Source organism: Rhinoderma darwinii, chromosome 10, assembly GCF_050947455.1.
Source record: "Rhinoderma darwinii isolate aRhiDar2 chromosome 10, aRhiDar2.hap1, whole genome shotgun sequence".
In the NCBI taxonomy this organism is placed as follows: domain Eukaryota; kingdom Metazoa; phylum Chordata; class Amphibia; order Anura; family Rhinodermatidae; genus Rhinoderma; species Rhinoderma darwinii.
Genome location: NC_134696.1, coordinates 102,665,657 through 102,692,718, shown reverse-complemented (window position 1 = coordinate 102,692,718; position 27,062 = coordinate 102,665,657). Strand labels below are relative to the sequence as shown.

Genomic DNA, 27,062 nt, shown 5'->3' with positions numbered 1-27,062 from the left:
CCCAATACTTGAGCGACCTAGAGGTGGGACCTACACCTTTCAGACATTTATGACGTGTCTTAATGATACACACTTTCCTCAAGCTCAAGACCTGAGTGATCTGAGACAAAATGGGTAGTGGGCAAAAGTTTCCTCACAACCCCATATTAACCCCATCTTCTCCCAGAGAATTGCCCCCATTCCAAGCTATATTATCAATGCCAATTCAAATGGATATCTACTGTAAGGTATCACCGGTCTAATCAAATATCACTTTCAGTACCCACGCTTTGCCTGAGATGTACTAAAAGCTCTAGGAGCCAAGTTGAATCACAGCACAGTCAAATTCCTTTAATCTAGAATCGGATAATACAAAAAGTCTGATAATTCAGCGCTTCTTACCAGCACCAAGTGGGTTTTATAGACTTTTCAATGACCATCTGATAATGCAGAATGTCGGATAATCCAGCACCTATCAGTTCTCATTGATGTGAATTTAAAGGAATTTGACTGTATATGGCTAATACACCCAAGTCTTGTCGAAAGTAGAAAAACAAGTCAATTTAATACACAATAGCTACTTAAAAACATTGACTACAAACAGTTAAAAAAAAATATATATATATATATATAATTTTACATTTTTTTACCTGGACTTTTCCTGGTTTCCCCCGACTGATTTCAAAAATGAGATTGAATATGTTTATGTTTACTTTATTGGTGTAAGAAACCACTTTGCTGCCTCTGTTTCCGTTCTCGACATTGATCTGGAAGTCCACCAGACCTTCATTCTCCTTGCAGAGTCCTGCCAATAGGTACACACATGACCCCTGGAAGTCATACCTGACCCCATCAAAGCTGACGTAGTGAGGGTCTCCTGAAGATGTACACGTAGCATAGGATATGGGGTAACATCCTTGGATGCCTCTTACCACTGAACACGTCTCAGTAGACTTACACCCAGTCTTTTTACAATCCACGTTCTTGGTGGTGGGGTTACATGTGCACTTCTTCTCACAATGACTGTCTCCCCAAAACTGTTCATTGGGGGCATAGTGCTTCCCATTATAGATGCAGCCACACTTGTCCTTTGGTATACATTTTCCTCCATCGAGTACAAACCCCTCATTACACTGACAGGTCTCTGTGCAGGCATCAGAACAGGATAAGCCCATGGCACGGTCGTTACATGTCAGAGGGCAACCTTTAACACAAAGTTTGTATTCACTGTTGTCAGGGCACTGCAAATCTGAGAAGAGGATAAAATTATGCCAAAGTAACCAATCGGAATCCAGATACATTTTTTGCAACACATTTAGGACATCTGTCTGCTGGAAAGAGGTTCAGTGTCCCTATGATAACAATTAACTGTCAGAACACAGGACAGGAAGTCTTGTCATGAAGACACAGGAAGACAAGTGTCTTCAACTTCCCATAACTTTAGTAGGATATCTCAAAATGTTTAGATGTTTTTTTGTTTCTGAAACCAAATAAAAGAATTTCATACTGGTCTTCTGCAATTTCTTCACCAAGGAAAGGCTTTACATGGTCTAGATGTGGCGAATCTTTACTAGTCAAAAAGGTGTCCAGACATCTCTAGAAAGGCTTGAGAGCCACATTCAGAAAATACAAGTGGTGCTGGGCCACAATATGTTTTAAAGGGGATGACCACTGGTCATTAGCTCACAGCAGTATCTGTAGCTACCGAGAGCTCAAGAATTACGTGGGGTCCCTCCCAGAGGCCTCAAATGTAACTCCTGGGCCCTAGTACAATACCTGTAATCAGCGTCGGACTAGGGTTCCTTGGGCACACGAGAGGAGATTTTTCTGAGGGCCCACCCTGTATCTATAAAGTACATGTACATGTCCACTTTTAACTTCATCATAGTCCTTGTTGTTATTATTGTATACATAGGATATATAATCAATAAGGTCTAATAGGTAATTTGTGAATAATCCAATAAGAAATAGACCCTAGTTGCAAGTGATTGGCTCCAAAGAGCTCTAAATGGGGTTGTCTTCTGCTGGACCTTTATAGCCCATTATTGTGTCAGAGCCTAGGTTCACTGAGGCATCTTCTGGCTCATTGGTGGGCCAGTCCGACCCTGCCTGTAATATGACCACCCTCCTACCGTGAGCCATTTATATTAGTCATATCTTTGCGTATGGCGAAAGGGGCCTTTGGGTCTTCTCAGATACCAAGGGTCAGGTGTGACTGCTAATTCTGCACCCCCTATAGCTATATTGCTGTTCCAGAACGATTTATTATACAACAATAAATCAGAATGTCTCAAGTCATAGTCTCTTTGTTAAACGTAAAATATATTTTCCAACTTGGACTTACCACATCCAGTCAGCCGTCTCCATTCTTCTATTAGAACATTGTTGCTCTGGCAGACTGAGGCATAGGTCACTAGGCTTTGGCACAATATCTTTTTGGATCCCCCATTGAAGCACACATCATAAACACAGTTGTCTACATAGCCTTTTGGGTCAATGATTGAATGGCAGTGACGGAAGGGACCATGGAGGGCATCAGCAATTATTCCACACCATTCATTGCCGTGATATGCTCGCAGAAGGTTTTCAGGACAAGGAATAGGATCTCCACAATCATGACAACAAGACTTGTCTTCCCCCACTTGCCAGCTCTTGCCAAATTCGGTTATAGTATTTGCCAGCTTTCCGTCCGGCATGGACAGGTCGTCGGCTGCTATTTCATTGTAATAGCCGCCCATTCCACATATATTTTCATAATAGCTGCTTGAAATGTAGATCAGTAGGATGGAGTTCCAGTCATAGAAGATTTTTAAGCTGAAGTCGGTCAAAATAACGAGAAATATGCCGGACTGGTAGATTTGAACTTGACCGTTGTTGAGGGACACGGGAAGGCGCTGGCGCTGATTATCCACCTGGAGTAAATCAAATGTCACAGTTGTGAAAATAGTATTATACTGATCAAAAGTCAGATCATGACCTCCTTCTAATTTGTAAGTTTTGGTGTATTGGAGATGGCATATAATATTTTATATCTTTTTTTTTCAAATATATGTAGAACATGTGAATATATGAAACTGTAATATTTAGGGAAAAAGTGTCATTTTTATCTAATTTCAGTAGACTCTATTTATATTTAAAAGCCTTCTCGTACTCAAAACAATTCTGTCTTAATAAATGAAAGATAGTAGGGGGATGCAGCTGCAGGTTCTCTCTCTTTGTGTCCGCTTGCTTTAAAATTGGAGGGGGACAGAATGGGTTAGACATCTGAGTGGCTGAGAGAACACAGTACAGCTTTAGTCCCCCCTTATATTAGCTTGTTTAGAAAGGCACTCTAACCAGGGGCTAACCATCTGGAGGACCCGACATGTTCAATAGGTGTCATTTGATACCTAATTTCTACTCTAGCAAGAAGACTAGCTGGCTGCTTCCCTTCACATGCGTGGGGTATTGTCAAAGCCAAAAAACCCTTTTAAGAACATAATATACAGGGTTATTAGTAGTTAGTGATCAGGATGGTTACCACTCTGGCTGAATAGTCTAAGTCTTCTGAGGATGTTTTTGCCTTCCTCTAAACAGCCGGCGTTTGTAGCTACAAAAATTTGAAACTGATGGACTTTATTTTATCTGAATAACTATGTAAAAATAAGTCTTCTACAAACATAACTTACCCTGACAAAGCCATTCTCAAGCCTCACAAAAGATATGATTTGCCCATACACTTGGATGGTAACATTACTGACATAGGACACATGGGTGATGCCTCGATTCTCATTTTTGGCCTCGATATTAAATGGCGTCAGTGTTTTGCTATTTCCGCAGGTTTTGGCAATGGTGTATGTACAGGTTCCTTGGAATTCATAGAGTTTCCCATCGAAGGTCCGGTAGTGAGGGTCACCCACAACGTAGCAATAAGCCTCATACAGTGGAATACATTTTGGACTTTGATTCACTATCACACATTTTTCTCTGGCTCTGCACTTTACAGTTTCACAATCTACGAAAAATAAATAGTAATTTATATTAGCAAATACGTTCAGGTCACCACAATCACCATTGGTTGTGATATGGTCACACAACCGCAAAGTTTTCCTAACCATGTTGGCATTTTCCCCCACAATGTTTTCCCCATAAGTAAAAATTATGTTTGTGCAAGAGTTACAAGTAGGGCAAAATTATCACCTCTGGGACCCCACCAGACCCCTTATTGCAGCCACATCATAAAGAAACGGGCTTAGGCTTTAAAGGGAGAGTAACAATATGTGTCACCACCTTTCCATCTCTTCTGGGCTAGACAGAAATACCGAATGGCCATCAGAGAGAGTATGTGATGGAGACTCCTTAAAAACACAAAGTCGTTAAAACCCCAAGGCACATGCCCCATAGGCTCTCCTTATAATTTAGTCCTAGTCACTATAACATGTCACCGTAACACAACCCATAGTCTTTGTTGAATCTCAGCCTAGGCCAATCATTCAGTTTATCTAAGAAGATTTCCCACACTGATGGAACAGAAAAGGTTTAAGAGTTGGAGATTTTACCTGGGACACATTTCATGACACCGTCCACTACTTTGCAGGTCTCATTTACACCACAGCTGTAAGATCGGCACTCCAGGACGCCATTTGATCTACATGTGCAGACTGTCTTGCAGTCATCGGATAAAGCGTCTTCATCTTGCTGAAATATATTAAAAAAAAGGATTTCATGATATTCGTATTACTATTTCTAGTGCTGTACATTTACAGAGCAGAACTTAGCTGGTAAATAACATTGTGTTGACCTTCTTGGAGGAAACGATAATAAGCAAGTGCACAACTAAGGTCACAATGCAATAAGGAAATGCCCAGGATCAAGACAATGGAGTATTATATCTGTCTGGCACCAGCTAACCAGGACCTGTTGTATGCTAAATTCCTGGAGTTATGATCAACCATTGGTCATCCAGCCAAATAGTTTAAAAAATATGTTGAAGGTTCATTATTTTGTCTGCGTGTTTGTCATACCCGATAATATTTTCCATCTTCATAACAACCACACTTATCCACTGGCAAACAATTCTTTCCATTGAAGAAGTAGCCATCTTGACAAACACAACCTTCAGAACAGGTGGTCGGACACTTGATGGGCTCCGCAATAACAGCACAAGTTGTGGAGCAGACGTTGCTGCATATCGAATATTCACTGTAGGGTGGGCAGTCTAACACTATATTGAAAAAGAGACGAAATGTAAGAATTACTTTGAACATAATAAATAATAAAGTGGTGTTCGCATCTTACACATTTATACGTAGCCTATCCACAGGATATGCCATCAATGCGTAATAGGTGTACATCCTTCCTCTGGAACCCTCACCTATCAAAAAGTGGGCATATTGTGAGCTGTATTTCTAAATTCTGTGTGGGCAACACACCTTAGAGTTTTTTAAATCAGCGATCATAAAAAATGGGCCCCTCTTGAGATAAGGTTCCCTAAGGTTGGACCCACCGCTGTCAGGCATTTGTGGTATACACTGTGGATATGCCACAAATGTGTAAAATGGGAAAACGCCATAATATTATAATAATTATATTACCAGTTGAAGTCTTCAGATCTTTGGATAGCTCTTTCCTATACTGACCACTGGTATATAAAGAAGAAAGGTGGTACTAACCACAAAATCCTTCTGCTCGCCATGGTGTCACCGTACCACCGGCTGCTTGGCATGCAGCAACATAGTTTTGGATGAGTTGACAGTGGATATTTTCATTATTGGGATCAGTTGCACATACGTCATACACACAGTTTTCATAGTAGATGTCAGGCTTGACAATTTCAAAGCAATTACTTAATGGGCCAACGTTTTTTAGTAAACCACAGAGAACTATTGCTCGTTGTTTTGTAGCTTCATCACACTCTGGGCATGGATTACTGGCACTGCCACATCCACCATCACAAACTTCTCCAGGTACCGGGATCTTCCAGGCATCTCCAAATAGGATGATGTCTGTAGTCAACTGCTGGTTGGGAAGCTGGAAATCATCATTTTGGTTGTCATTATAGTTTCCGCACAGGCCACACAACTGATTCTTGTAATTTCCTGGAACTGTCACAATGACTTCATAAACCAGATCATAGCTGACTTGAACTTCGAAATCGGTGTCAATTTTCACTCCTATGCCATAAATATAGGCCTTGATCTTTCCACCATCTAAGGACAGTGGAAGATTGTTTAAAATTCCATCCACCTGCATGAGAAATGGACAAATTATAAAAATGTTTGACCATATGGCGATGCACTATCTGAAGATACCACAAAGGGCATCACCCAACATAAGGCCAAGCCTGGTAACACCATTGACTCTCTTTAAGGTAAGCTCAACTATTAGCACTATATAATCTAATACCCAGTAACAATTCCTAACACAAATCATGTTACAATATTAGACAAATGTAATCACCCACCATTAGGATTTATCATACATACCATAATTTGACCTTGCATGTTGTACTTAAGCACAAGATTGTGTCCAAAAACTTCAAAGGATACTAATTTGGTTACAGAAAATGTTGTGTCTGGCCATTTTTCATTTTTCACATTCACGGTAAAAGGTATCAGATCGGTGTTAGATGTGATGGTCTTGGTGAGCGTGTAGGAGCAGTTGCCTTGGAAGTCATAGGCGAGGCCATCAAAAGTTATATAATGTGGATCACCGGATGCAGAACAATGTGCAGAGGTCACTGGGTGACATTTTCTGATTCCATCAATAATTTTGCATTCTTCATTAATTCCACAGAGAAATGATGTGCACTGCACCGATCCAGCGCTTGTACATTCACACTGCACGTTGCACTGCTCATTAACGAAGAACTTCTCACCAGTCTTGTAATAAATACCTAGGTAAGTGCATCCACACTGTGCCAATGGTACACACTCATCTCCACTAAGGATATATCCATCTTCACAGACACAGCCCTCAGAACATCCAGGGTTGCAGTCCAATGGAGGGGATAGACTAAAGCACGTTGAGACACATCCCGTGGCACAAACCTCATAATGGCTGTTTACACCACATTTTGGCCCTGAAAAACAACATAAGAATTTTAGTGTAAATCTAACTCCAAATCAATTCCAATTCTGGTAATTCCAATAATCAATGATAATAATATTTACTGCAGAATGCGTCAGATCTCCATGGGTAGACCTCAACCCCGGCTTCTTGGCAAGAGGCGGCATAGCTGGCTATAACCTTGCAGAGAATATCTTGTCTCTCATTGTAGAAACAACCATCGAAAACACAATCCTTAAAACTTCCTTCTGGATCTATCACTTTATGGCAATTTCTAAAGGGACCATTCGGGTCTAGTAAGACACCACAACCATCTTCCTTTTTGCGGGCAATTTTTTCCATATCCTTCAGGTTGGGACAGTCTGGGGGTTCCACCTCGCTGCATTGTGGTGTGTCTCGTACCTTCCAACTTTTCCCAAAGATTGTTGGATTATCTGTGATGTCACCATTCCTCATAACAAACTTTCTAGTCCCATTATATTGGCCACAAAGTCCACACATGGCTCCTCTATAAGTGCTTGGTACCGTGACAGCAACTCGAGTATTCCAGTCAAAGCTGACTCTCAAGCCAAAACGTGTCTGGAGTATGACATTATATCCATTCCTGTAGACGGTCACCTTATCGAAACTTCTATCAGCACTGTACGGGAGGTTAGTCAACACCCCATTTACCTGCCATACAAAGGAATACAAAATCTGCCATGTTACTCACTCTGCTGAAACACAGGTATTGCTGCCATCTCTGGTCTCTAATCCCCACTATGCATTTTAACACTTGTTTTCAATAAAAACATTTGAAAATTTTGTTTTTGTCCTTTATGTCTTTTACATTTTTGAAAACATGTCCACCAAAACTGTTCTTACATTTTGACAAAACTTTCCTAAACCTTAACCCAGTCCAAGCCATTTATTTTTTCATTTCCGTTTTACTCTCCCTGCCTTCTATGAGCCATAACTTTTGTTTTTTTTAACCTGTCAATGGAGTGGTGTGTAGGGTTTTTTGCGGGTGGAGTTGTAGTTTCTATTGGCACCATTTAAAGTACCATATAATGTACTGGGAACTGAAAACAAATTCTACGTGGGGTGTAAATGGAAAAAAAACAGGGATTCCCCTATATTCTTTTGGGTTTCGTCTTTACAGCTTTCAGCGTGCGGTAAAAAAAATTACTATTATGGCGATACAAGATTTATATACGTTTTTTAATGTTTTACTCCTTTTACGAAAAATAACTATTTGTTAGAAAAAATCTATATATTATTTCATATTCTGAAAGCCATAACTGTTTTATTTTTTCGTGGATTGAGCGGTGCGAGGGCTTATTTTTATTTGCGACACGAGCTGTGGTCTTTATTGGTACCAATTTTTAGTACATATGACTATTGATCACTCTTTATTTAAAAAGAATGTCACCGCTAAGTTGACCAAAAAACAGCGTTTCTGGTGTTTTATATTTTTTTCTTTTTACGGCATTCACAGAGTACATTAAACAATGCTATATTGTAATAGATTTGATTTTTACGGACGCAGCAATATCAAATTTTTTTGCTTTTGTTTTTTATTTTACATTATTCCAAAGGAAATATGTGATTAGGGAGGTTTTTTGAACTCTTTTTTTTTTTTTTCACTACTAAAAACTTTAACTGTTTTTTTTACACAATTTATTACTCCCCCTAGGGGACTAATACTATTGCAGTGTATAGTCATTTTTACCGGCTTCTGTTAACTACTGCTACTGGCAGGATTTAACAGAGGCAGAATGAAGGCAGTCCTGCGGGCCTTCATTAGGCCCCTGGGCTGCCATGACAACCATCGCCACCCCACGATGGTGTTGTGGGGGCCTCGATGAGCTGTCAGAGGGGACTGTCCCACTCTCTATAATGACTCCGATGCTGAGGTCGCGATTTTCACCAGCATTTAAGGGGTTAAACGTCCAGGAACAGCCCGATCGCTTTTCCTGGGCGTTAGTGCTGGTTGTCAGCTGTAATACACAGCTGGCACCTGCAGCTTATGGAACGCGCTCAGCACATAAGCGCGCTCCATACTTCTCCCCCTGCATCTTGATGTGCACTTTGACGTGCACCATGTTTTTGAGGAGATGTGAAGTTCTGCATCAGTAAATCTGAGCTCCGAACGCTGTAAAGAGATATCATTTTTTTTTTTTACCTGGACGTTGACTTGTTCCTGTAGACTCATTGTAATGACGAGGTCATATATATTCACTTGCACTTCACCGGTGAAAGAAACCACTTTCCTGCCTCTGTTTTCATTCGTGACGATGATCTGGAAGTCCACCAGACCTTCATTATTCTTATATAACCTACAAAAATTTAGAGTACACAAGGTTACAATATATAAAATGACTACTTTTGTTTTTTTGTAAATAAATTTATTCAATATACTGTAAAATATTACAGTACCTAATAGAAAGGTTATTATGACCAACATATATAACACATACTAATTCTCGTTAACTCGCCACCCCCATAAATCCTGTATAATTTTTAATGTAGAAAGCCAAACCTTAAGACAGAGCCAACAAAATGTGCCTCGTCCCCTAAAGCCCTAGACCTCTATCACTATATGAGTGTACGGCTTATTAGCCAATTAAGTCTCCCTACTGACTTCATATTCTATAAAACCATACAACTGCATTAAACCGTATAACCATCAATCATACAGTATAGTCCAGGGATCCATGCAGGAGCAGAGCAAACTATGGCGCCCCCTATACAATCATACAAAATGACAACTTTATTGTATACAAAAATCACAAAAATCTTTTAAAATTGCTGGATTAACCCTCTCCCGTTACAGCTATTTTTTGGTTTTGGTTTTCATTTTTTCCTCACTACCTTCCAAAAGCCATAAGTTTTTTTATTTTTTTGTTGATAAAGCTATATCAGGGCTTGTTTTTTTGCAGGACAAGTTGTAGTTTTTCATGGCACCATTTATTGTGTTATATAATGTATTGGGAACCTGGAAAAAATTCTTTGTGGGATGGAAAATGAAAAAAAAAACAGTGATTCCTCAATATTTTAAGGGGTTTCGTTTTCACAGCTTGTACCGTACAGTAAAAATGGCACATTAACTTTATGCTACCTTTCAATACAATTACGGGGGATATCAAATTTATATAGTTTCTTTTTATGTTTTACTACTTTTGCAAGAAAGAAACTAACAGTTGAAAATAAAATTTGTGTTTTGTCACTATATCCTGAGTCATAACTTTTGTATTTTTTGTCAATAGAGCTGTATGAGAGCTTATTTTTTGCAAGACGAGCTGTAGTTTCTATTGGTACCATTTTGGGCTACTTGAGGCTTTTTGATCACTTTTTATTTCATTTTTGTGAGTTATGAAGGGACCAAAAAACAGCGATTCTGCTGTTATATATTTATTATTTTTACGGCGTTCACCGTGCTGGTTAAATAATGGTATATTGTAATAGTATGGACTTCTACGGATGTAGTAATACCAATATCTTTTATATTTTATTCATTACTTCAAAAAGCAAATTTTTTTTTTTTAACATTTTAATTATTTTTTTTACACCACTGAAAACGTTATTAAACTTGTTTTTTCACAAATGTTATGATTCCCGCTAGGAGACTTGAACCAGCTGGTACAATACAATGCAATAATAACGGATTGCAGTATATTGTAATTTTTACAGGCTCCTGTTAAGTCGAAGGGCTCAACAGGAGTTGAAGAAAGGCAGTTCTAGAGACCTTCAGTAGGCCCCTGAGTTGCCATGACAACCATTGGCACCCCCCAATCGCGTTGCGGGGGGGGGGGGGGGGAGATTGATCACAGCATTTAAGGGGTTAATCAGCCAGGAATAGTGCGATCGCCATTCCTACCCATTAGTCCCGGGTGTCAGCTGTAATACACAGTTGACACCCCTCAGCTGGTGAGTCCTCTCAAAACATCACAACTGTTAGAGTAATTCTATAAATTGTACAAAATGTGATCAAAATAACTGCATTATATTCAATTATATATGTATGAGGTATGTTTTAAGATTCTCTTATAAAGAAGTATTTTTTAATCTATGGATTTGTATACGTGGCATCATTTGATTGGTTAATGTCTGTTAAGTGGAAGCATAAAGCTCTCCCGATCTGCCTTTTTTGTGAATTTGAATGAATCCTGGACAAATTTTGTTATTGAAAAAAGGAACTGAAGGGTGATGGAGATCACTCTAACAAATGGAGGCCCCAGCGAGATCTCATCAAAATTCCAACTGATCCGAAACTAGCGTAGAATTTCTCTTTGGAGGAAGGGAGAGAAGGGTGAGTAAGCTATGGTCTTGCTATTCAAACAATCTCCCTCTCCCTGTGGGGTAAGTCCTTTGCGGATCTGGTGGGCAGCAGAGAATCTCTGTAAATTTGTCTGGGATTCTGTACTTGTTATATGTGTCTGCTTTATGAATACTAAGTGTCTGATTGAAATATGAGAGGAATAGCTGTTTGTCCCTGTAAGTGTCTAAATCGTGCTGTGCAAGGTAATGATGTATATAGGTGAATGCATCTGTGAATGTATGATATGAAACATATGAGTCAGTGAAATGGTCCTCTTCAGTATGGTGTTAAAAGCGATTATCCCACCACAACTTCTATTACTAAGCGCTCCAGAACTGCTAGTAATCCTCACATAAAGGGTTAATAGTGAATCTTGTTGTGCATAGCTGAACTTTAAAAAGAGGGGAGGGAAACAGAGGAGGTAAATGTCATGGCAATACAAGCCCTGTAATTTCTTGCATGTGCTTCATCCGAATTGGTCCTCCCGCAGCTGCCTTATCTGTTCTTGAAGAGATCATTTTGCACAGCTCATTCAAGAATGTCCTTTCCCCCCTCCCCTTCTCAAAGCCTTGGAATGTCTTTGTCCAGTATTTTCTATATCTTAATTACAAAGTAATAGTTTTAAGTGGGTATTGACATTTGTAGATATAAAGTATCTTGGTTGAACCAGGAGGTCATACATTTCTATGTAACATGTACTTGTCAAATGTTTGTGAGGTAAAAATGAATCACATATAGAGATTATGTTTATGTATATATATATATATATATATATATATATATATATATATATATATATATATATACATATATATATATATATATATATATTGTAGCAGTGCAGAGGGTTTTCTCTGCTGTTGCATGGGTGTAAGACACGGAATAGGGCCTGGTTTGCTGGAGTGTGAAGGAGAAGGTCGGGCTTCCACTCCATACAGACAGTCCGTGTCTTGGACTGTCTGATGAGCCTAGTTAAGCTTCACCTGAGACGTCTCTTTAAATCAGGTGTGTGCTATTCACACAGGGCTCCCAGTCTGGGGAAGACAGGCATGCTAGCTTGTGAGTGTCACCACCCCGTATGGTAAAGTTGTGTATGTTTTGAGGTGCTGGGCACAAGGCTCAGTGTCTCTTAGTGAGGGACACTGAATGTGTTAGTTTGGGGCTGGATGGCCTAGGGTTTATTTTGTACAATTTTGTTGTAACACAGCTTGATATAGCGAGAATAGTAACTGCCGTGTTGTTCCTATTTGCTACTTGTGGTGCTATTATGTATGTGTTTGATCAATTGATCCCAGAAAGTCAGGAAACCATGCTTAAAGTAAAAAAAGTTCCAGGATATGAGGGCCAGGATAGGGGAAATTTAGACCTCAAGAATCAGGGATCGCAACCTTGCCGAGGAGGTCGGGAAAATAGGCTCACTAAATAGCAAAACAGGTTCTGAGGGCCAGGCAAGTAGAACCTTATATAGAAGTATTTTTGAATGTATGCATTTGTATCCTTGGCATTACCTGATTGTTTAATATGTGGTAAATGAAAGCATGAACCTATAAATAAAGGCTCCGTTCACAGCCATTTTAGATTTCTATACATCAAACCATTGTATGTTCAATCTCTCCCGATCGGTCATTTTTGTGAATTTTAATGAACCCTGGACATAATATGTTATCGAGAAAAGGAACTCAAGAATGATGGAGATCACTCTAACACACCACAACGTGATATTATGTCGTGGTGTGGGTAGGGATTAATACGAAAGCCACAACGGGCAGCAAGGACACCAAGTCAAATCACGCAATAATACAGGTTCCATAAAAGGGTGACACTAATACATACCAGTACATCAAAAATTATTAACAGTACATTAAAATACAAATGCATATTTCCCCATCACCATTTGCAAGTGCTGAGCAGAGTAAGATGATGGCAGACACTAAGTGGTTAAATGCACAGGAATGGCAGTGAAAGAAAGTACATATATACAAAAGTAACCATAACGTGGCTCTGATAACTTGCTGCAGCGTGAGATCACACAACAAAAGCCATAGAAAAAGTAAATTTTCTTGCCACTGTGTATTTAATGTATTAAAAGTCAAGATAAAGATGGCTACATCTGTACATGTGCACCCAGCAACGAATGCTGAGTAGAGAATAATCAAACCATAGCATAACATACCCATTCAATGTACTGCTGCTGAGATCGGCGTCCTCCCCCGTGCGCGTTCCAGCTATTAAGCCTGCATCTGCCTTTCTGCAGAGTCCTGCCAATAGGTAGACACATGACCCCTGGAAGTCATACCTGACCCCATCAAAGTCGATGTAGTGAGGGTCTCCTAAAACTGTACATGTAGCATAGGATATGGGGTAACATCCTTGGATGCCTCTTACCACTGAACACGTCTCAGTAGACTTACACCCAGTCTTTTTACAATCCACATTCTTGGTGGTGGGGTTACATGTGCACTTCTTCTCACAATGACTGTCTCCCCAAAACTGTTCATTGGGGGCATAGTGCTTCCCATTATAGATGCAGCCACACTTGTCCTTTGGTATACATTTTCCTCCATCGAGTACAAACCCCTCATTACACTGACAGGTCTCTGTGCAGGGATCAGAACAGGATAAGCTCATGGCACGGTCGTTACATGTCAGAGGGCAACCTTTACCACAAAGTTTGTATTCACTGTTGTCAGGGCACTGCAAATCTGAGAAGAGGATACAATTATGTCAAAGTAACCAATCGGAATCCAGATACATTTTTTTTGTAACACATTTAGGACATCTGTCTGCTGCAAAGAGGTTCAGTGTCCCTATGATAACAATTATCTGTGAGAACACAGGACAGGAAGTGTGGTCATGAAGACACAGGAGGACAAGTGTCTTCAACTTCCCATAACTTTAGTAGGATATCTCAAAATGTTTAGATATTTTTTTGTTCTAAAACCCAATAACAGAATTTCATACTGGTCTTCTGCAATTTCTTCACCAAGGGAAGGCTTTACATGGTCTAGATGTGGCGAATCTTTACTAGTCTAAAATTGCTTGTCAAAAAGGTGTCCAGCCATCTCTAGAAAGGCTTGAGAGCCACATTCAAAAAAACACAAGTGGTGATGAGCCACAATATGTATTAAAGGGGATGACCTCTGGTCATTAGCTCACAACAGTATCTGCAGCTACCGTGAGCCCAAGAATTACGTGGGGTCCCTCCCAGAGGCTTCACATGAAACTCTTGGGCCCCAGTACAATACCTGTAATCAGCGTCAGACTAGGGTTCTTTGGGCCCAGAATAGGAGATTATTCTGAGGGGCCACCCTGTATCTATAAAGAACATATACATGTCCAATTTTAACTTTATCATAGTCCTTGTTGTTATTATTGTATACATAGGATATATAATCAATAAGGACTAATATTTAATTTGTCAATAATCCAATAAAAAATAGAAGCAAGTGATTGGATCCAAAGAGCTCTAAATGGGGTTGTCTTCTGCTGGACCTTTATAGCCCATTATTGTGTCAGAGCCTAAGCTCACTAAAGCATCTTCTAGCTCATTTGTGAGCCAGTCCGACCCAGCCTGTAATATGACCACCCTCCTACCGTGAGCCATTTATATTAGTGATATCTTCGCATATGGCGAACGGGGCCTTTGGGTCTTCTCAGATACCAAGGGTCAAATGTGACTGCTAATTTTGCACCCCCTATAGCTGGTTCCAAAACCATTTATTATCAAACAATAAATTAGAATGTCTCAAGTCATAGTCTCTTTGTTAAAGTTAAAAGTTATTTTCTAACTTGGACTTACCACATCCAGTCAGCCGTCTCCATTCCTCAATTAGAACATTGTTGCTCTGGCAGACTGAGGCATAGGTCACTAGGCTTTGGCACAATATCTTTTTGGATCCCCCATTGAAGCACACATCATAAACACAGTTGTCTACATAGCCTTTTGGGTCAATGGTTGAATGGCAGCGACGGAAGGGACCATGGAGGGCATCAGCAATTATTCCACACCATTCATTGCCGTGATATGTTCGCAGAAGGTTTTCAGGACAAGGTTTAGGATCTCCACAATCATGACAACAAGACTTGTCTTCCCCCACTTGCCAGCTGTTGCCAAATTCAGTTATAGTATTTGCCAGCTTTCCGTCCGGCATGGACAGGTCGTCGGCTGCTATTTCATTGTAATAGCCGCACATTCCACATATATTTTCATAATAGCTGCTTGAAATGTAGATCAGTAGGATGGAGTTCCAGTCATAGAAGATTTTTAAGCTGAAGTCGGTCAAAATAACGAGAAATATGCCGGACTGGTAGATTTGAACTTGACCGTTGTTGAGGGAGATAGGAAGGCGCTGGCGCTGATTATCCACCTGGAGTAAATCAAATGTCACAGTTGTGAAAATAGTATTATACTGATCAAAAGTCAGATCATGACCTCCTTCTAATTTGTAAGTTTTGGTGTATTGGAGATGGCATATAATATTTTATATCTTTTTTACATGTATGAATAGAACATGTGAATATATGAAACTGTGTAATATTTAGGGAAAAAGTGTAATTTTTCTCTCATTTCAGTAGACTCTAGTTATATTTAGAAGCCTTCTCAGTCTCAAAACAATTCTGTCTTAATAGATTGAAGATAGTGAGAGGAAAAGATAGTAGGGGGATGCAGCTGCAGGTTCTCTCTCTTTGTGTCCGCGATGCTTTAAAATTGGAGGGGGACAGAATGGGTTAAACATATGAGTGGTATAGAGAACACAGTACAGCTTTAGTCCCCCCTTCTATTAGCTTGTTTAGAAAGGCACTCTAACTAGGGGCTAACCATCTGGAGGACCCGAGATGTTCAATGGGTGTCATGTGATACCTAATTTCTACTCTAGCAAGAGGACTAGCTGGCTGCTTCCCTTCACATGCGTGGGGTATTGTCAAAGCCGAAAAACCCTTTTAAGAACATAATATACACGGTTATTAGTAGTTGGTAATCAGGATGGTTACCAGTCTGGCTGAATAGTCTAAGTCTTGTGAGGATGTTTTTGCCTTCCTCTAAACAGCCGGGGTTTGTAGCTACAAAAATGTGAAACTGATGGACTTTATTTTACCTGAATAACTATGTAAAAATAAGTCTTGTACAAACATAACTTACCCTGACGAAGCCATTCTCAAGCCTCACAAAAGATATGACTTGCCCATACACTTGGATGGTAACATTACTGACATAGGACACATGGGTGATGCCTCGATTCTCATTTTTGGCCTCGATATTAAATGGCGTCAGTGTTTTGCTATTTCCGCAGGTTTTGGCAATGGTGTATGTACAGGTTCCTTGAAATTCATAGAGTTTCCCATCGAAGGTCCGGTAGTGAGGGTCACCCACAACGTAGCAATAAGCCTCATACAGTGGAATACATTTTGGTCTTTCATTGACTATCTCACATTTTTCTCTGGCTCTGCACTTTACAGTTTCACAATCTACGAAAAATAAATAGTAATTTATATCAGCGAATACGCTCAGGTTAGCACGATCGCCATTGGTTGTGACATGGTCACACAACCTCAATGTTTTCCTAACCATGTTGGCATTTTCCCCCCACAATGTTTACCCTATAAGTAAAAATCAACAGTCACAATTAGGGCCAGAATAAGGTTTATTGGCCACCTCTGGGACCCCACCAGACCCCTTATAGCAGCCAGATCACAAAGAGATGGCCTTAGGCTTTAAAGAGAGAGTAACAATATGTGTGACCACCCCTCCATCTTTTCTGGGCTAGACAGAATTACCAAATGGCCATCAGAGAGAGTAAGTGATGGAGACCTCTTAGATCCCCAGTAATTAGGACCCCAAGGCACATGCCCCGTAGGCTCTCCTTATAATTTTGTCCTAGTCACTATAACATGCCACCGTAACACAACCCATAGTCTTTGTTGAGTCTCAGCCTAGGCCAATCATTCAGTTTATCAAAGCAGATTTCCCACACTTATGGAACAGAAAAGGTTTATGAGTTGGAGATTTTACCTGGGACACATTTCATGACACCGTCCACTACTTTGCAGGTCTCATTTACACCACAGCTGTTAGATTGGCACTCCAGGACGCCATTTGATCTACATGTGCAGACTTTCCTGCAGTCATCGGATAAAACTTCTTCATCTTGCTGAAATATTAAAAAAAAGAGTTTTTAATGAAGGTCATGTTACTATGTCTAGTGTTGTACATTTACAGTGCAGAACTTATCTGGTAAATGCTTTTGTGTTGCCCTTCTTGGAGCCAAAGATAATAAGCAAGTGCACAACTAAGGTCACAATGCAATAAGGAAGTGCCCAGGATCAGGACAATGGAGGATCATATCTGTCTGGCACCGGCTAACCAGGGCCTCTTATATTCTAAATTCCTGAAGTAATGATCAACCATTGGTCAACCAGCGAAATAGTTTAAAAAAATATGTTGAAGGTTCATTATTTTGTCTGCGTGTTTGTCATACCCGATAGTATTTTCCATCTTCATAACAACCACACTTATCCACTGGCAAACAATTTTTTCCATTGAAGAAGTAGCCATCTTGACAAACACAACCTTCAGAACAGGTGGTCGGACACTTGATGGGCTCCGAAATAACAGCACAAGTTGTGGAGCAGACATTGTCGCATATCGAGTATTCACTGTACGGCGGGCAGTCTAATACTATATTGAAAAAGAGACAAAATGTAAGCATTACTTTGAACATTATCAATATTAGTCCCTTAACGCACCATGAAGACACTGTACGCTCTGGTGCGGGGATTGAAGTATGGAGCGGGCTGACGGGTTGAGCCGGCTCCAAGTGCTGGGGGTGTCAGCTGTACTTTACTGTGATCCTGGCGTTAAGCCACTTAGATGCCTCGGTCGATAGCGAGTGTGGCATCTAAGCTAAAAATAGTTGAATAAAGTTTTTAGTAGTGTGCAAAAATAAAAATCATATATTTAAAGTAAAAAAAAAAAAGTTTTCCAATTTTACCGCTAAAGTAATGGAAAAAACAATAAACAAATTTGGTATTCTGAAAAAATCTGAACTATTACAATATAACAATATTTCACTCACACGATAAACTCGTAAAATGCCAGAATTTTAGTTTTTGGATCACTTTAGCTCTAAAACAAAATGTCATAAAAAGTGATCTAAAAGTCTAATATACAAAAACATGGCCTGTAAAAAATAAGCTCTCACATCGTTCAAGTGACAGAAAAATAAAGTTATGGCTCTCACAATATGGCGACATAAAACACATTTTATTTTTTACAAATAGTTTTTGCTTTGTAAAATTAAAAAAGTATATAAATTTGGCATCGCCATAATCATATTGACCCGCAGAATAAAGTTTTTTTTTTTTTTTACGCAGGGTAAAAGCCGTAAACACCAAACCCAAGTAATCGCAGCTTTTCCAATTCCACCCCACAAATAATTTTTTTCCAGTTTCCCCGTACACTATATGATACTAAAAATAATGCCAATATAAACTACAACTCCTGCGACAAAAAAAAGTAAGCCCTCACGGCGCTCCAATAGTGGAAAAAAAATTAAATAAATGTCGCTCTTGAAAGATGGGTAATTAAAAACAAAAAGGAAAAAATACTAAAAGTGGCTTGGACTTCAAGGAGTTATAGAAGTGTTCCCATCTTACACATTTATGGCATATCCACAGAATATACCATAAATGAGTAATAGGTATAGGTCCTATGTCTGGAACCCTCACCTATCAGAAAAATGGGCATCTTGTGACCCGCATTTGTCAATTCTGTGCGGCAAATTCCCCTTCGAATTTTTTGGAGTCGGTAACCATACAGAATCGGCCTCTGTTGAGGTGAGGTTTCCTAAGGTTGGACCCACCACTGTCAGGCATTTATGGTCTATACTGTGGATATGCTACAAATTTGTAAAATGGGACTACCCCCTAATATTATAATAGTTAAATTACTAATTGAAGTCTTCTGATCTTTGGATAGCTCTTTCCTATACTGACCACTGTTTAATGGTATATAAAGGAAGAAAAGTGGGCATTTGTATATGTCATGTACTAACCACAAAATCCTTCTGCTCGCCATGGTGTCACCGTACCACCGGCTGCTTGGCATGCAGCAACATAGTTTTGGATGAGTTGACAGTGGATATTTTCATTATTGGGATCAGTAGCACATACGTCGTACACACAGTTTTCATAGTAGATGTCAGGCTTGACAATTTCAAAGCAGCTACTTAATGGGCCAACGTTTTTTAGTAAACCACAGAGAACTGTTGCTCGTTGTTTTGTAGCTTCATCACACTCTGGGCATGGATTACTGGCACTGCCACATCCACCATCACAAACTTCTCCAGGTACCGGTATCTTCCAGGCATCTCCAAATAGGATGATGTCTGTAGTCAACTGCTGGTTGGGAAGCTGGAAATCATCATTTTGGTTGTCATTATAGTTTCCGCACAGGCCACACAACTGATTTTTGTAATTTCCTGGAACTGTCACAATGACTTCATAAACCAGATCATAGCTGACTTGAACTTCGAAATCGGTGTCAATTTTCACTCCTATGCCATAAATATAGGCCTTGATCTTTCCACCATCTAAGGACAGTGGAAGATTGTTTAAAATTCCATCCACCTGCATGAGAAATGGACAAATTATAAAAATATTTGACCATATGGCGATGGACTATCTGAAGATACCACAAAGGGCATCACCCAACATAAGGCCAAGCCTGGTAACACCATTGACTCTATTTAAGGTAAGCTCAACTATTAGCACTATATAATCTAATACCCAGTAACAATTCCTAACACAAATCATGTTACAATATTAGACAAATGTAATCACCCACCATTAGGATTTAGCATACGTACCATAATTTGACCTTGCATGTTATACTTAAGCACAAGATTGTGTCCAAAAACTTCAAAGGATACTAATTTGGTTACAGAAAATGTTGTGTCTGGCCATTTTTCATTTTTCACATTCACGGTAAAAGGTATCAGATCGGTGTTAGATGTGATGGTCTTGGTGAGCGTGTAGGTGCAGTTGCCTTGGAAGTCATAGGCGAGGCCATCAAAAGTTATATAATGTGGATCACCGGATGCAGAACAATGTGCAGAGGTCACTGGGTGACATTTTCTGATTCCATCAATAATTTTGCATTCTTCATTAATTCCACAGAGAAATGATGTGCACTGCACCGATCCAGCACTTGTACATTCACACTGCACGTTGCACTGCTCATTAACGAAGAACTTCTCACCAGTCTTGTAATAAATACCTAGGTAAGTGCATCCACACTGTGCCAATGGTACACACTCATCTCCACTAAGGATATATCCATCTTCACAGACACAGCCCTCAGAACATCCAGGGTTGCAGTCCAATGGAGGAGATAGACTAAAGCACGTTGAGACACATCCCGTGGCACAAACCTCATAATGGCTGTTTACACCACATTTTGGCCCTGAAAAACAACATAAGAATTTTAGTGTAAATCTAACTCCAAATCAATTCCAATTCTGGTAATTCCAATAATCAATGATAATAATATTTACTGCAGAATGCGTCAGATCTCCATGGGTAGACCTCAACCCCGGCTTCTTGGCAAGAGGCGGCATAGCTGGCTATAACCTTGCAGAGAATATCTTGTCTCTCATTGTAGAAACAACCATCGAAAACACAATCCTTAAAAGTTCCTTCCGGATCAATCACTTTATGGCAATTTCTAAAGGGACCATTCGGGTCTAGTAAGACACCACAACCATCTTTCTTGTTGCGGGCAATTTTTTCCATATCCTTCAGGTTGGGACAGTCTGGGGGTTCCACCTCGCTGCATTGTGGTGTGTCTCGTACCTTCCAACTTTTCCCAAAGATTGTTGGATTATCTGTGATGTCACCATTCTTCATAACAAACTTTCTAGTCCCATTATATTGGCCACAAAGTCCACACATGGCTCCTCTATAAGTGCTTGGTACCGTGACAGCAACTCGAGTATTCCAGTCAAAGCTGACTCTCAAGCCAAAACGTGTCTGGAGTATGACATTATATCCATTCCTGTAGACGGTCACCTTATCGAAACTTCTATCAGCACTGTACGGGAGGTTAGTCAACACCCCATTTACCTGCCATAAAGAGGAATAAAAAATCTGCCATGTTACTCACTCTGCTGAAACACAGTTATTGCTGCCATCTCTGGTCTCTAATCCCCACTATGCATTTTAACACTTGTTTTCAATAAAAACATTTGAAAATTTTGTTTTTGTCCTTTATGTCTTTTACATTTTTGAAAACATGTCCACCAAAACTGTTCTTACATTTTGACAAAACTTTGGCGATAACAGATTTATATAAGTTTTTTATTGTTTTACTCCTTTTACAAAAATAACTATTTGTTAGAAAATATATATATATTATTTCATATTCTGAAAATAACTGTTTTATTTTTTTCGTGGATTGAGCGGTGTGAGGGCTTATTTATTTTGCAACACGAGCTGTGCTTTTTATTGGTACCAATTTTTAGTACATATGACTTTTGATGACTAATAAAAAAAAATGTTGCCGCTAAGTTGACTAAAATACATTGCTTCTGGCGTTTTTTTTTTACGGCATTCACAGAGCACATTAAACAATGCTATATTGTAATAGATCTGACTTTTACGGACGCAGCAATATCAAATGTTTGGTTTTTAATTTTACTTTATTCCAAAGAAAAAATGGAAAAAGAGAGTTTTTTTTTAACTTTTCATTTTTTTTATTATTTTTTTTCACTACTAAAAACTTTAACTCTTTTTTTTACACAATTTATTACTCCCCCTAGGGGACTAATAGTATTGCAGTGTATAGGCATTTTTACCGGCTTCTGTTAAGTACTGCTACTGGCAGGATTTAATAGAGGCAGAGTGAAGTCAGTCCTGTGGGTCTTCATTAGGCCCCTGGGCTGCCATGACAACCATCACCACCCCACGATGGTGTTGTGGGGGCCTCGATGAGCTGTCAGAAGAGGCTGTCCCACTCTCTATAACGACTCCGATGCTGCAGTCGCGATTTGCCCCAGCATTTAATGGGTTAAACGGCCAGGAACAGCCCGAACGCTATTCCTGGCCATTAGTGCTGGTTGTCAGCTGTAATACACAGCTGACACCCGCAGCTTATGGAACGCGCTCAGCACGTAAGCGCGCTCCATACTTCTCCCCCTGCATCTTGATGTGCACTTTGACGTGCACCATGTTTTTGAGGGGATGTGAAGTTCTGCATCAGTAAATCTCAGCTCCGAACGCTGGAAAGAGATATTATTGTTTTGTTTACCTGAACGTTGACTTGTTTCTGTTGACTCATTGTAATGACGAGGTCATATATATTCACTTGCACTTCACCGGTGTAAGAAACCACTTTCCTGCCTCTGTTTTCATTCGTGACAATGATCTGGAAGTCCACCAGACCTTCATTATTCTTATATAACCTACAAAAATTTAGAGTACACAAGGTTACAATATACAAAATGACAACTTTTTTTTTTGTAAATAAATTTATTCAATATACTGTAAAATATTACAGTACCTAATAGAAAGGTTATCATGACCAACATATATAACACATACTAATTCTCGTTAACACGCCACCCCCTAAAACCTGCATAACTTTTAATGTAAAAAGCCAAACCTTAAGACAGAGCCAACGAAATGCGCCTGGGCCCCCAAAACTTTGGACCTCTCTCACTATATGAGTATACGGCTTATTAGCCAATTAAGTCTCCCTACTGACTTCATATTCTATAAAACCATACAACTGCATTAAACCGTATAACCATCAATCAACCAGTATAGTCCAGGGATCCATGCAGGCGCAGAGCGAACTATGGCGCCCCCTATACAATCATACAAAATGACAACTTTATTGTATACAAAAATCGCAAATCTTTTAAAATTGCTGGATTAACCCTTTCCCTTTCTTTTTTTCCTCCCCACCTTCCAAAAGCCATAAGTTTTATATTTTCCCGTTGATAAAGCTATATCAGGGCTTGTTTTGTTGCGGGACGAGTTGTAGTTTTTCATGGCACAATTTATTGTGCCATATAATGTATTGGGAACCTAGTAAAAACAATTATTTGTGGGGTGGAAAAGGAAAAAAAAACAGTGATTCCTCCAATATTTTAAGGGGTCTTGTTTTCACAGCTTGTACCGTACAGTAAAAATGGCACATTAACTTTATGCCACCTTTCAATACAATTGCGGGGGATATCAAATTTATATAGGTTTATTTTTATGTTTTACTACATTTTCAAGAAAGAAACTAATAGATGAAAATAAAATTTGTGTTTTGTCACCATATCCTGAGTCATAACTTTTAAATTTTTTGTCAATAGAGTGGTATGAGGGCTTATTTTTTGCAAGATGAGCTGTAGTTTCTATTGGTACCATTTTGGGCTACATGGGGCTTTTTGATCACTTTATATTTAATTTTTGTGGGTTATGAAGTGACCAAAAAACAGCGATTCTGCCATTATATACTTATTCTTTTTACGGCGTTCACCGTGCTGGTTAAATAATAGTATATTATAATAGTTCAGACTTCTACGGACGTAGTAATACCAATCTTTTATATTTTATACATTACTTGAAAAGGAAAAAGGTCTTTTTTTTACTTTTAAGTATTTTTTTACACCACTGAAAACGTTATTAAACTTGTTTTTTCACAAATGTTATGAGTCCCGCTAGGAGATTTGAACCAGCTGGTACAATGTACTGCAATACTAACGTATTGCAATATATTGTAATTTTTCCAGGCTCCTGTTAAGTGGCAGGGCTTAACAGGAGTTGAAGAAAGGCAGTTATAGGGACCTTCAGTAGGCCCCTGAGTTGCCATGACAACCATTGGCACCCCACAATAGCGTCGCGGGGGGAGCGATTAATCGCAGCATTTAAGGGGTTAATCAGCCAAGAATAGTGTGATCGCCGTTCCTGCCCATTAGTCCCGGGTGTCAGCTGTAATACACAGCTGACAACCCTCAGCGGGTGAGTCCATTTAAAACATCACAACTGTTAGAGTAATTCTATAAATTGTACAAAAGTGATCAAAATAACTGCATTATATTCAATTATATATGTATGAGGTATGTTTTAAGATTCTCCTATAGAGAAGTATTTTTTAATCTATGCATTTGTATACTTGGCATCATTTGATTGGTTAATGTCTGTTAAGTGGAAGCATAAAGCTCTCCCGATCTGCCTTCTTTGTGAATTTGAATGAATCCTGAACAAATTCTGTTATTGAAAAAAGGAATTCAAGAGTGATGGAGATCACTCTAACATATGGAGGCCCCAGCGAGATCTCATCAAATTCTGACTGATCCGAAACTAACGTAGAATTTCTCTTTGGAGGAAGGGAGAGAAAGGTGAGTAAGCTATGGTCTTGCTATTCAAACTATCTTCCTCTCCTTGTGGGGTAAGTCCTTTGCGGGTCTGGTGGGCAGCAGAGAATCTCTGTGAATTTGTCTGGGATTCTGTATGTGTTATATGTGTCTGCTTTATGAATACTAAGTGTGTGATTGAAATATGAGAGGAACAGCTGTTTGTCCCTGTAAGTGTCTAAATCGTGCTGTGCAAGGCAATGATGTATATAGGTGAATGCATCTGTGAATGTATGATATGAAACATATCAGTCAGTTAAATGGTCCTCTTCAGTATGGTGTTATAAGCGATTATCCCACCACAACTTCTATTACTAAGCGCTCCAGAACTGCTAGTAATCCTCACATAAAGGGTTAATAGTGAATCTTGTTGTGCATAGCTGAATTTTAAAAAGGGAGGAGGGAAACAGAGGAGGTAAATGTCATGGCAATACAAGCCCTGTAATTTCTTGCATGTGCTTCATCCGAATTGGTCCTCCCACAGCTGCCATATCTGTTCCTGAAGAGATCCTGTTGCACAGCTCATTCAAGAATGTCCTTTCCCCCCATCCCCTTCTCAATATGTTGTAGCAGTGCAGCTACTAGACAGTGCAGGTTTATGGCAGAAACTGTCAGGGTTCAAGCAACCAGGGAGCATGTACAACAGAGAGGGTTTTCTCTGCTGTTGCATGGGTGTAAAACCCAGAATAGGTTGTGTTTGCTGGAGTGTGAAGGAGAAGGTCGGGCTTCCACTCCATACAGACAGTCCGTGTCTTTGGCTGTCTGATGAGCCAAGCTAATCTTCACCTGAGACGCCTCTTTAAATCAGGTGTGTGCTATTCACACAGGGCTCTCAGTCTGGGGAAGACAGGCATGCTAGCTTGTGAGAGTCACCACCACGTATGGTAAAGGTGTGTATGTTTTGAGGTGCTGGGCACAAGGCTCAGTGTCTCTTAGTGAGGGACACTGAATGTGTTAGTTAGGGGCTGGATGGCCTAGGGTTTATTTTGTACAGTTTTGTTGTAACACAGCTTGCTGTGTTGAAGACAATAAAGCTAGCTTCAGCTGGTTTAAACCCTTATTCAAAGAGTTGGAGTGAACTTTCTATGTGTGCCAAACATCTCAGCCCTCAGCCTGGAGATGGCGATCCTGTGAGCTAAGTTGTCCCTCAAGTTGTCACAATATATATATATGCATTAATGGTACTCCTGTTGATATAGGGGGAATAGTAGAATAGTATCTGCAGTGTTGTTCCTACTTGCTACTTGTGTTGCTATTATGTATGTGTTTGAACAATTTATCCCAGAAAGTCAGGAAACCATTCTTAAAGTTAAAAAAAGTTCAAGGATATGAGGGCCAGGATAGGGGAACTTTAGACCTCAAGAATCAGGGATCGCAACCCTGCCGAGGAGGTCGGGAAAATGGGCTCACTAAATATCAAATCAGGTTCTGAGGGCCAGGCGAGTAGAACCGGAGCTATAGATATAGTGAAACCACAGAAGGGAGGATGGGCAGCAGAAGGAATATGGGAGGGTTTGGAGCAAAGAAAAGATGTAGAAAGTGAGAGGGATTGGAATTTTGAAGAAGGAGTACAAACTCAGTTAGATGTGTCAGAGAAAGTGATGAAAAGTAAAGGGAAAAATGTAGTATTAGAACCATGAGGGCTATTAAAACTATTTTTTCACCTTGACATTGTAGGGCTGCTTATCATTGGATGTTTATTGTATATGGAACTGTAATCGGGTTCCCAAGGCGTGCACCAATCTATACTTTTAAAGCTGGTGCTGCTGGACGGTGGACTTCCTAGTAGTAGAACCAGCTATAAACACACAAGGTTATAAATCAGGAAAAAAAAATAATCACTGCAGCTAGAGATACAGCTGGAGATAAATCTACCACTATAATAGTCACCCCCCCCCCTCCATTTGATATCTCAGGTACCTGAAGCTCCACTTTTTCAGGACATGAACAGGTTATGTCCCCACCCTATCCCTATCTCAGTTATTAATATGGGAAGGACTATAAGGAAGGATCCCGGTTGGGTCCAAATATCTACAGAAGGTTGGAGTACTCCATAGATAGACATTGTAATCCTATGAATGCCTTCTTTTGTTCTAAATGTAGAAATGCCAAACCACTAGGGGTTAATTAATGTTGGGGTGCTTGCTCTCATGGACCCAACCTGAACATCTGGCTTTGACAAGTAAATTGCCAGATGCTACGGAATAGAGGAACAAACTGATAGGAGGAGTAAACTGCACTGTATTCTGATACCTGAGGAACAATTTTGGTCCTAAGGGCATTAGAAGAGCAGGAAGTAAGACAGAAAAGGGCAAATAAACCCCAGCCCATCA

General features: G+C 39.7%; 1 protein-coding gene across 1 annotated transcript in view; it reads right to left on the bottom strand.

Annotated features, from left to right (window-relative positions):
* Window positions 1-27,062, bottom strand: part of LOC142662705 (IgGFc-binding protein-like) — a 52,308-nt gene that overhangs the window by 18,463 nt on the left and 6,783 nt on the right. The window contains exons 7-24 of the mRNA XM_075840920.1: window positions 22,629-22,782; window positions 20,878-21,445; window positions 20,191-20,786; window positions 19,378-19,951; window positions 17,803-18,002; window positions 17,337-17,475; window positions 16,467-16,792; window positions 15,126-15,693; window positions 13,623-14,028; window positions 9,191-9,344; window positions 7,131-7,698; window positions 6,444-7,039; window positions 5,631-6,204; window positions 4,983-5,182; window positions 4,518-4,656; window positions 3,648-3,973; window positions 2,324-2,891; window positions 630-1,228 (exon numbers count right to left, since the gene is read on the bottom strand). Of these exons, the coding sequence (XP_075697035.1) occupies window positions 630-1,228; window positions 2,324-2,891; window positions 3,648-3,973; window positions 4,518-4,656; window positions 4,983-5,182; window positions 5,631-6,204; window positions 6,444-7,039; window positions 7,131-7,698; window positions 9,191-9,344; window positions 13,623-14,028; window positions 15,126-15,693; window positions 16,467-16,792; window positions 17,337-17,475; window positions 17,803-18,002; window positions 19,378-19,951; window positions 20,191-20,786; window positions 20,878-21,445; window positions 22,629-22,782 (7,255 nt within the window). The remainder of the gene's footprint in view (window positions 1-629; window positions 1,229-2,323; window positions 2,892-3,647; window positions 3,974-4,517; window positions 4,657-4,982; window positions 5,183-5,630; window positions 6,205-6,443; window positions 7,040-7,130; window positions 7,699-9,190; window positions 9,345-13,622; window positions 14,029-15,125; window positions 15,694-16,466; window positions 16,793-17,336; window positions 17,476-17,802; window positions 18,003-19,377; window positions 19,952-20,190; window positions 20,787-20,877; window positions 21,446-22,628; window positions 22,783-27,062) is intronic.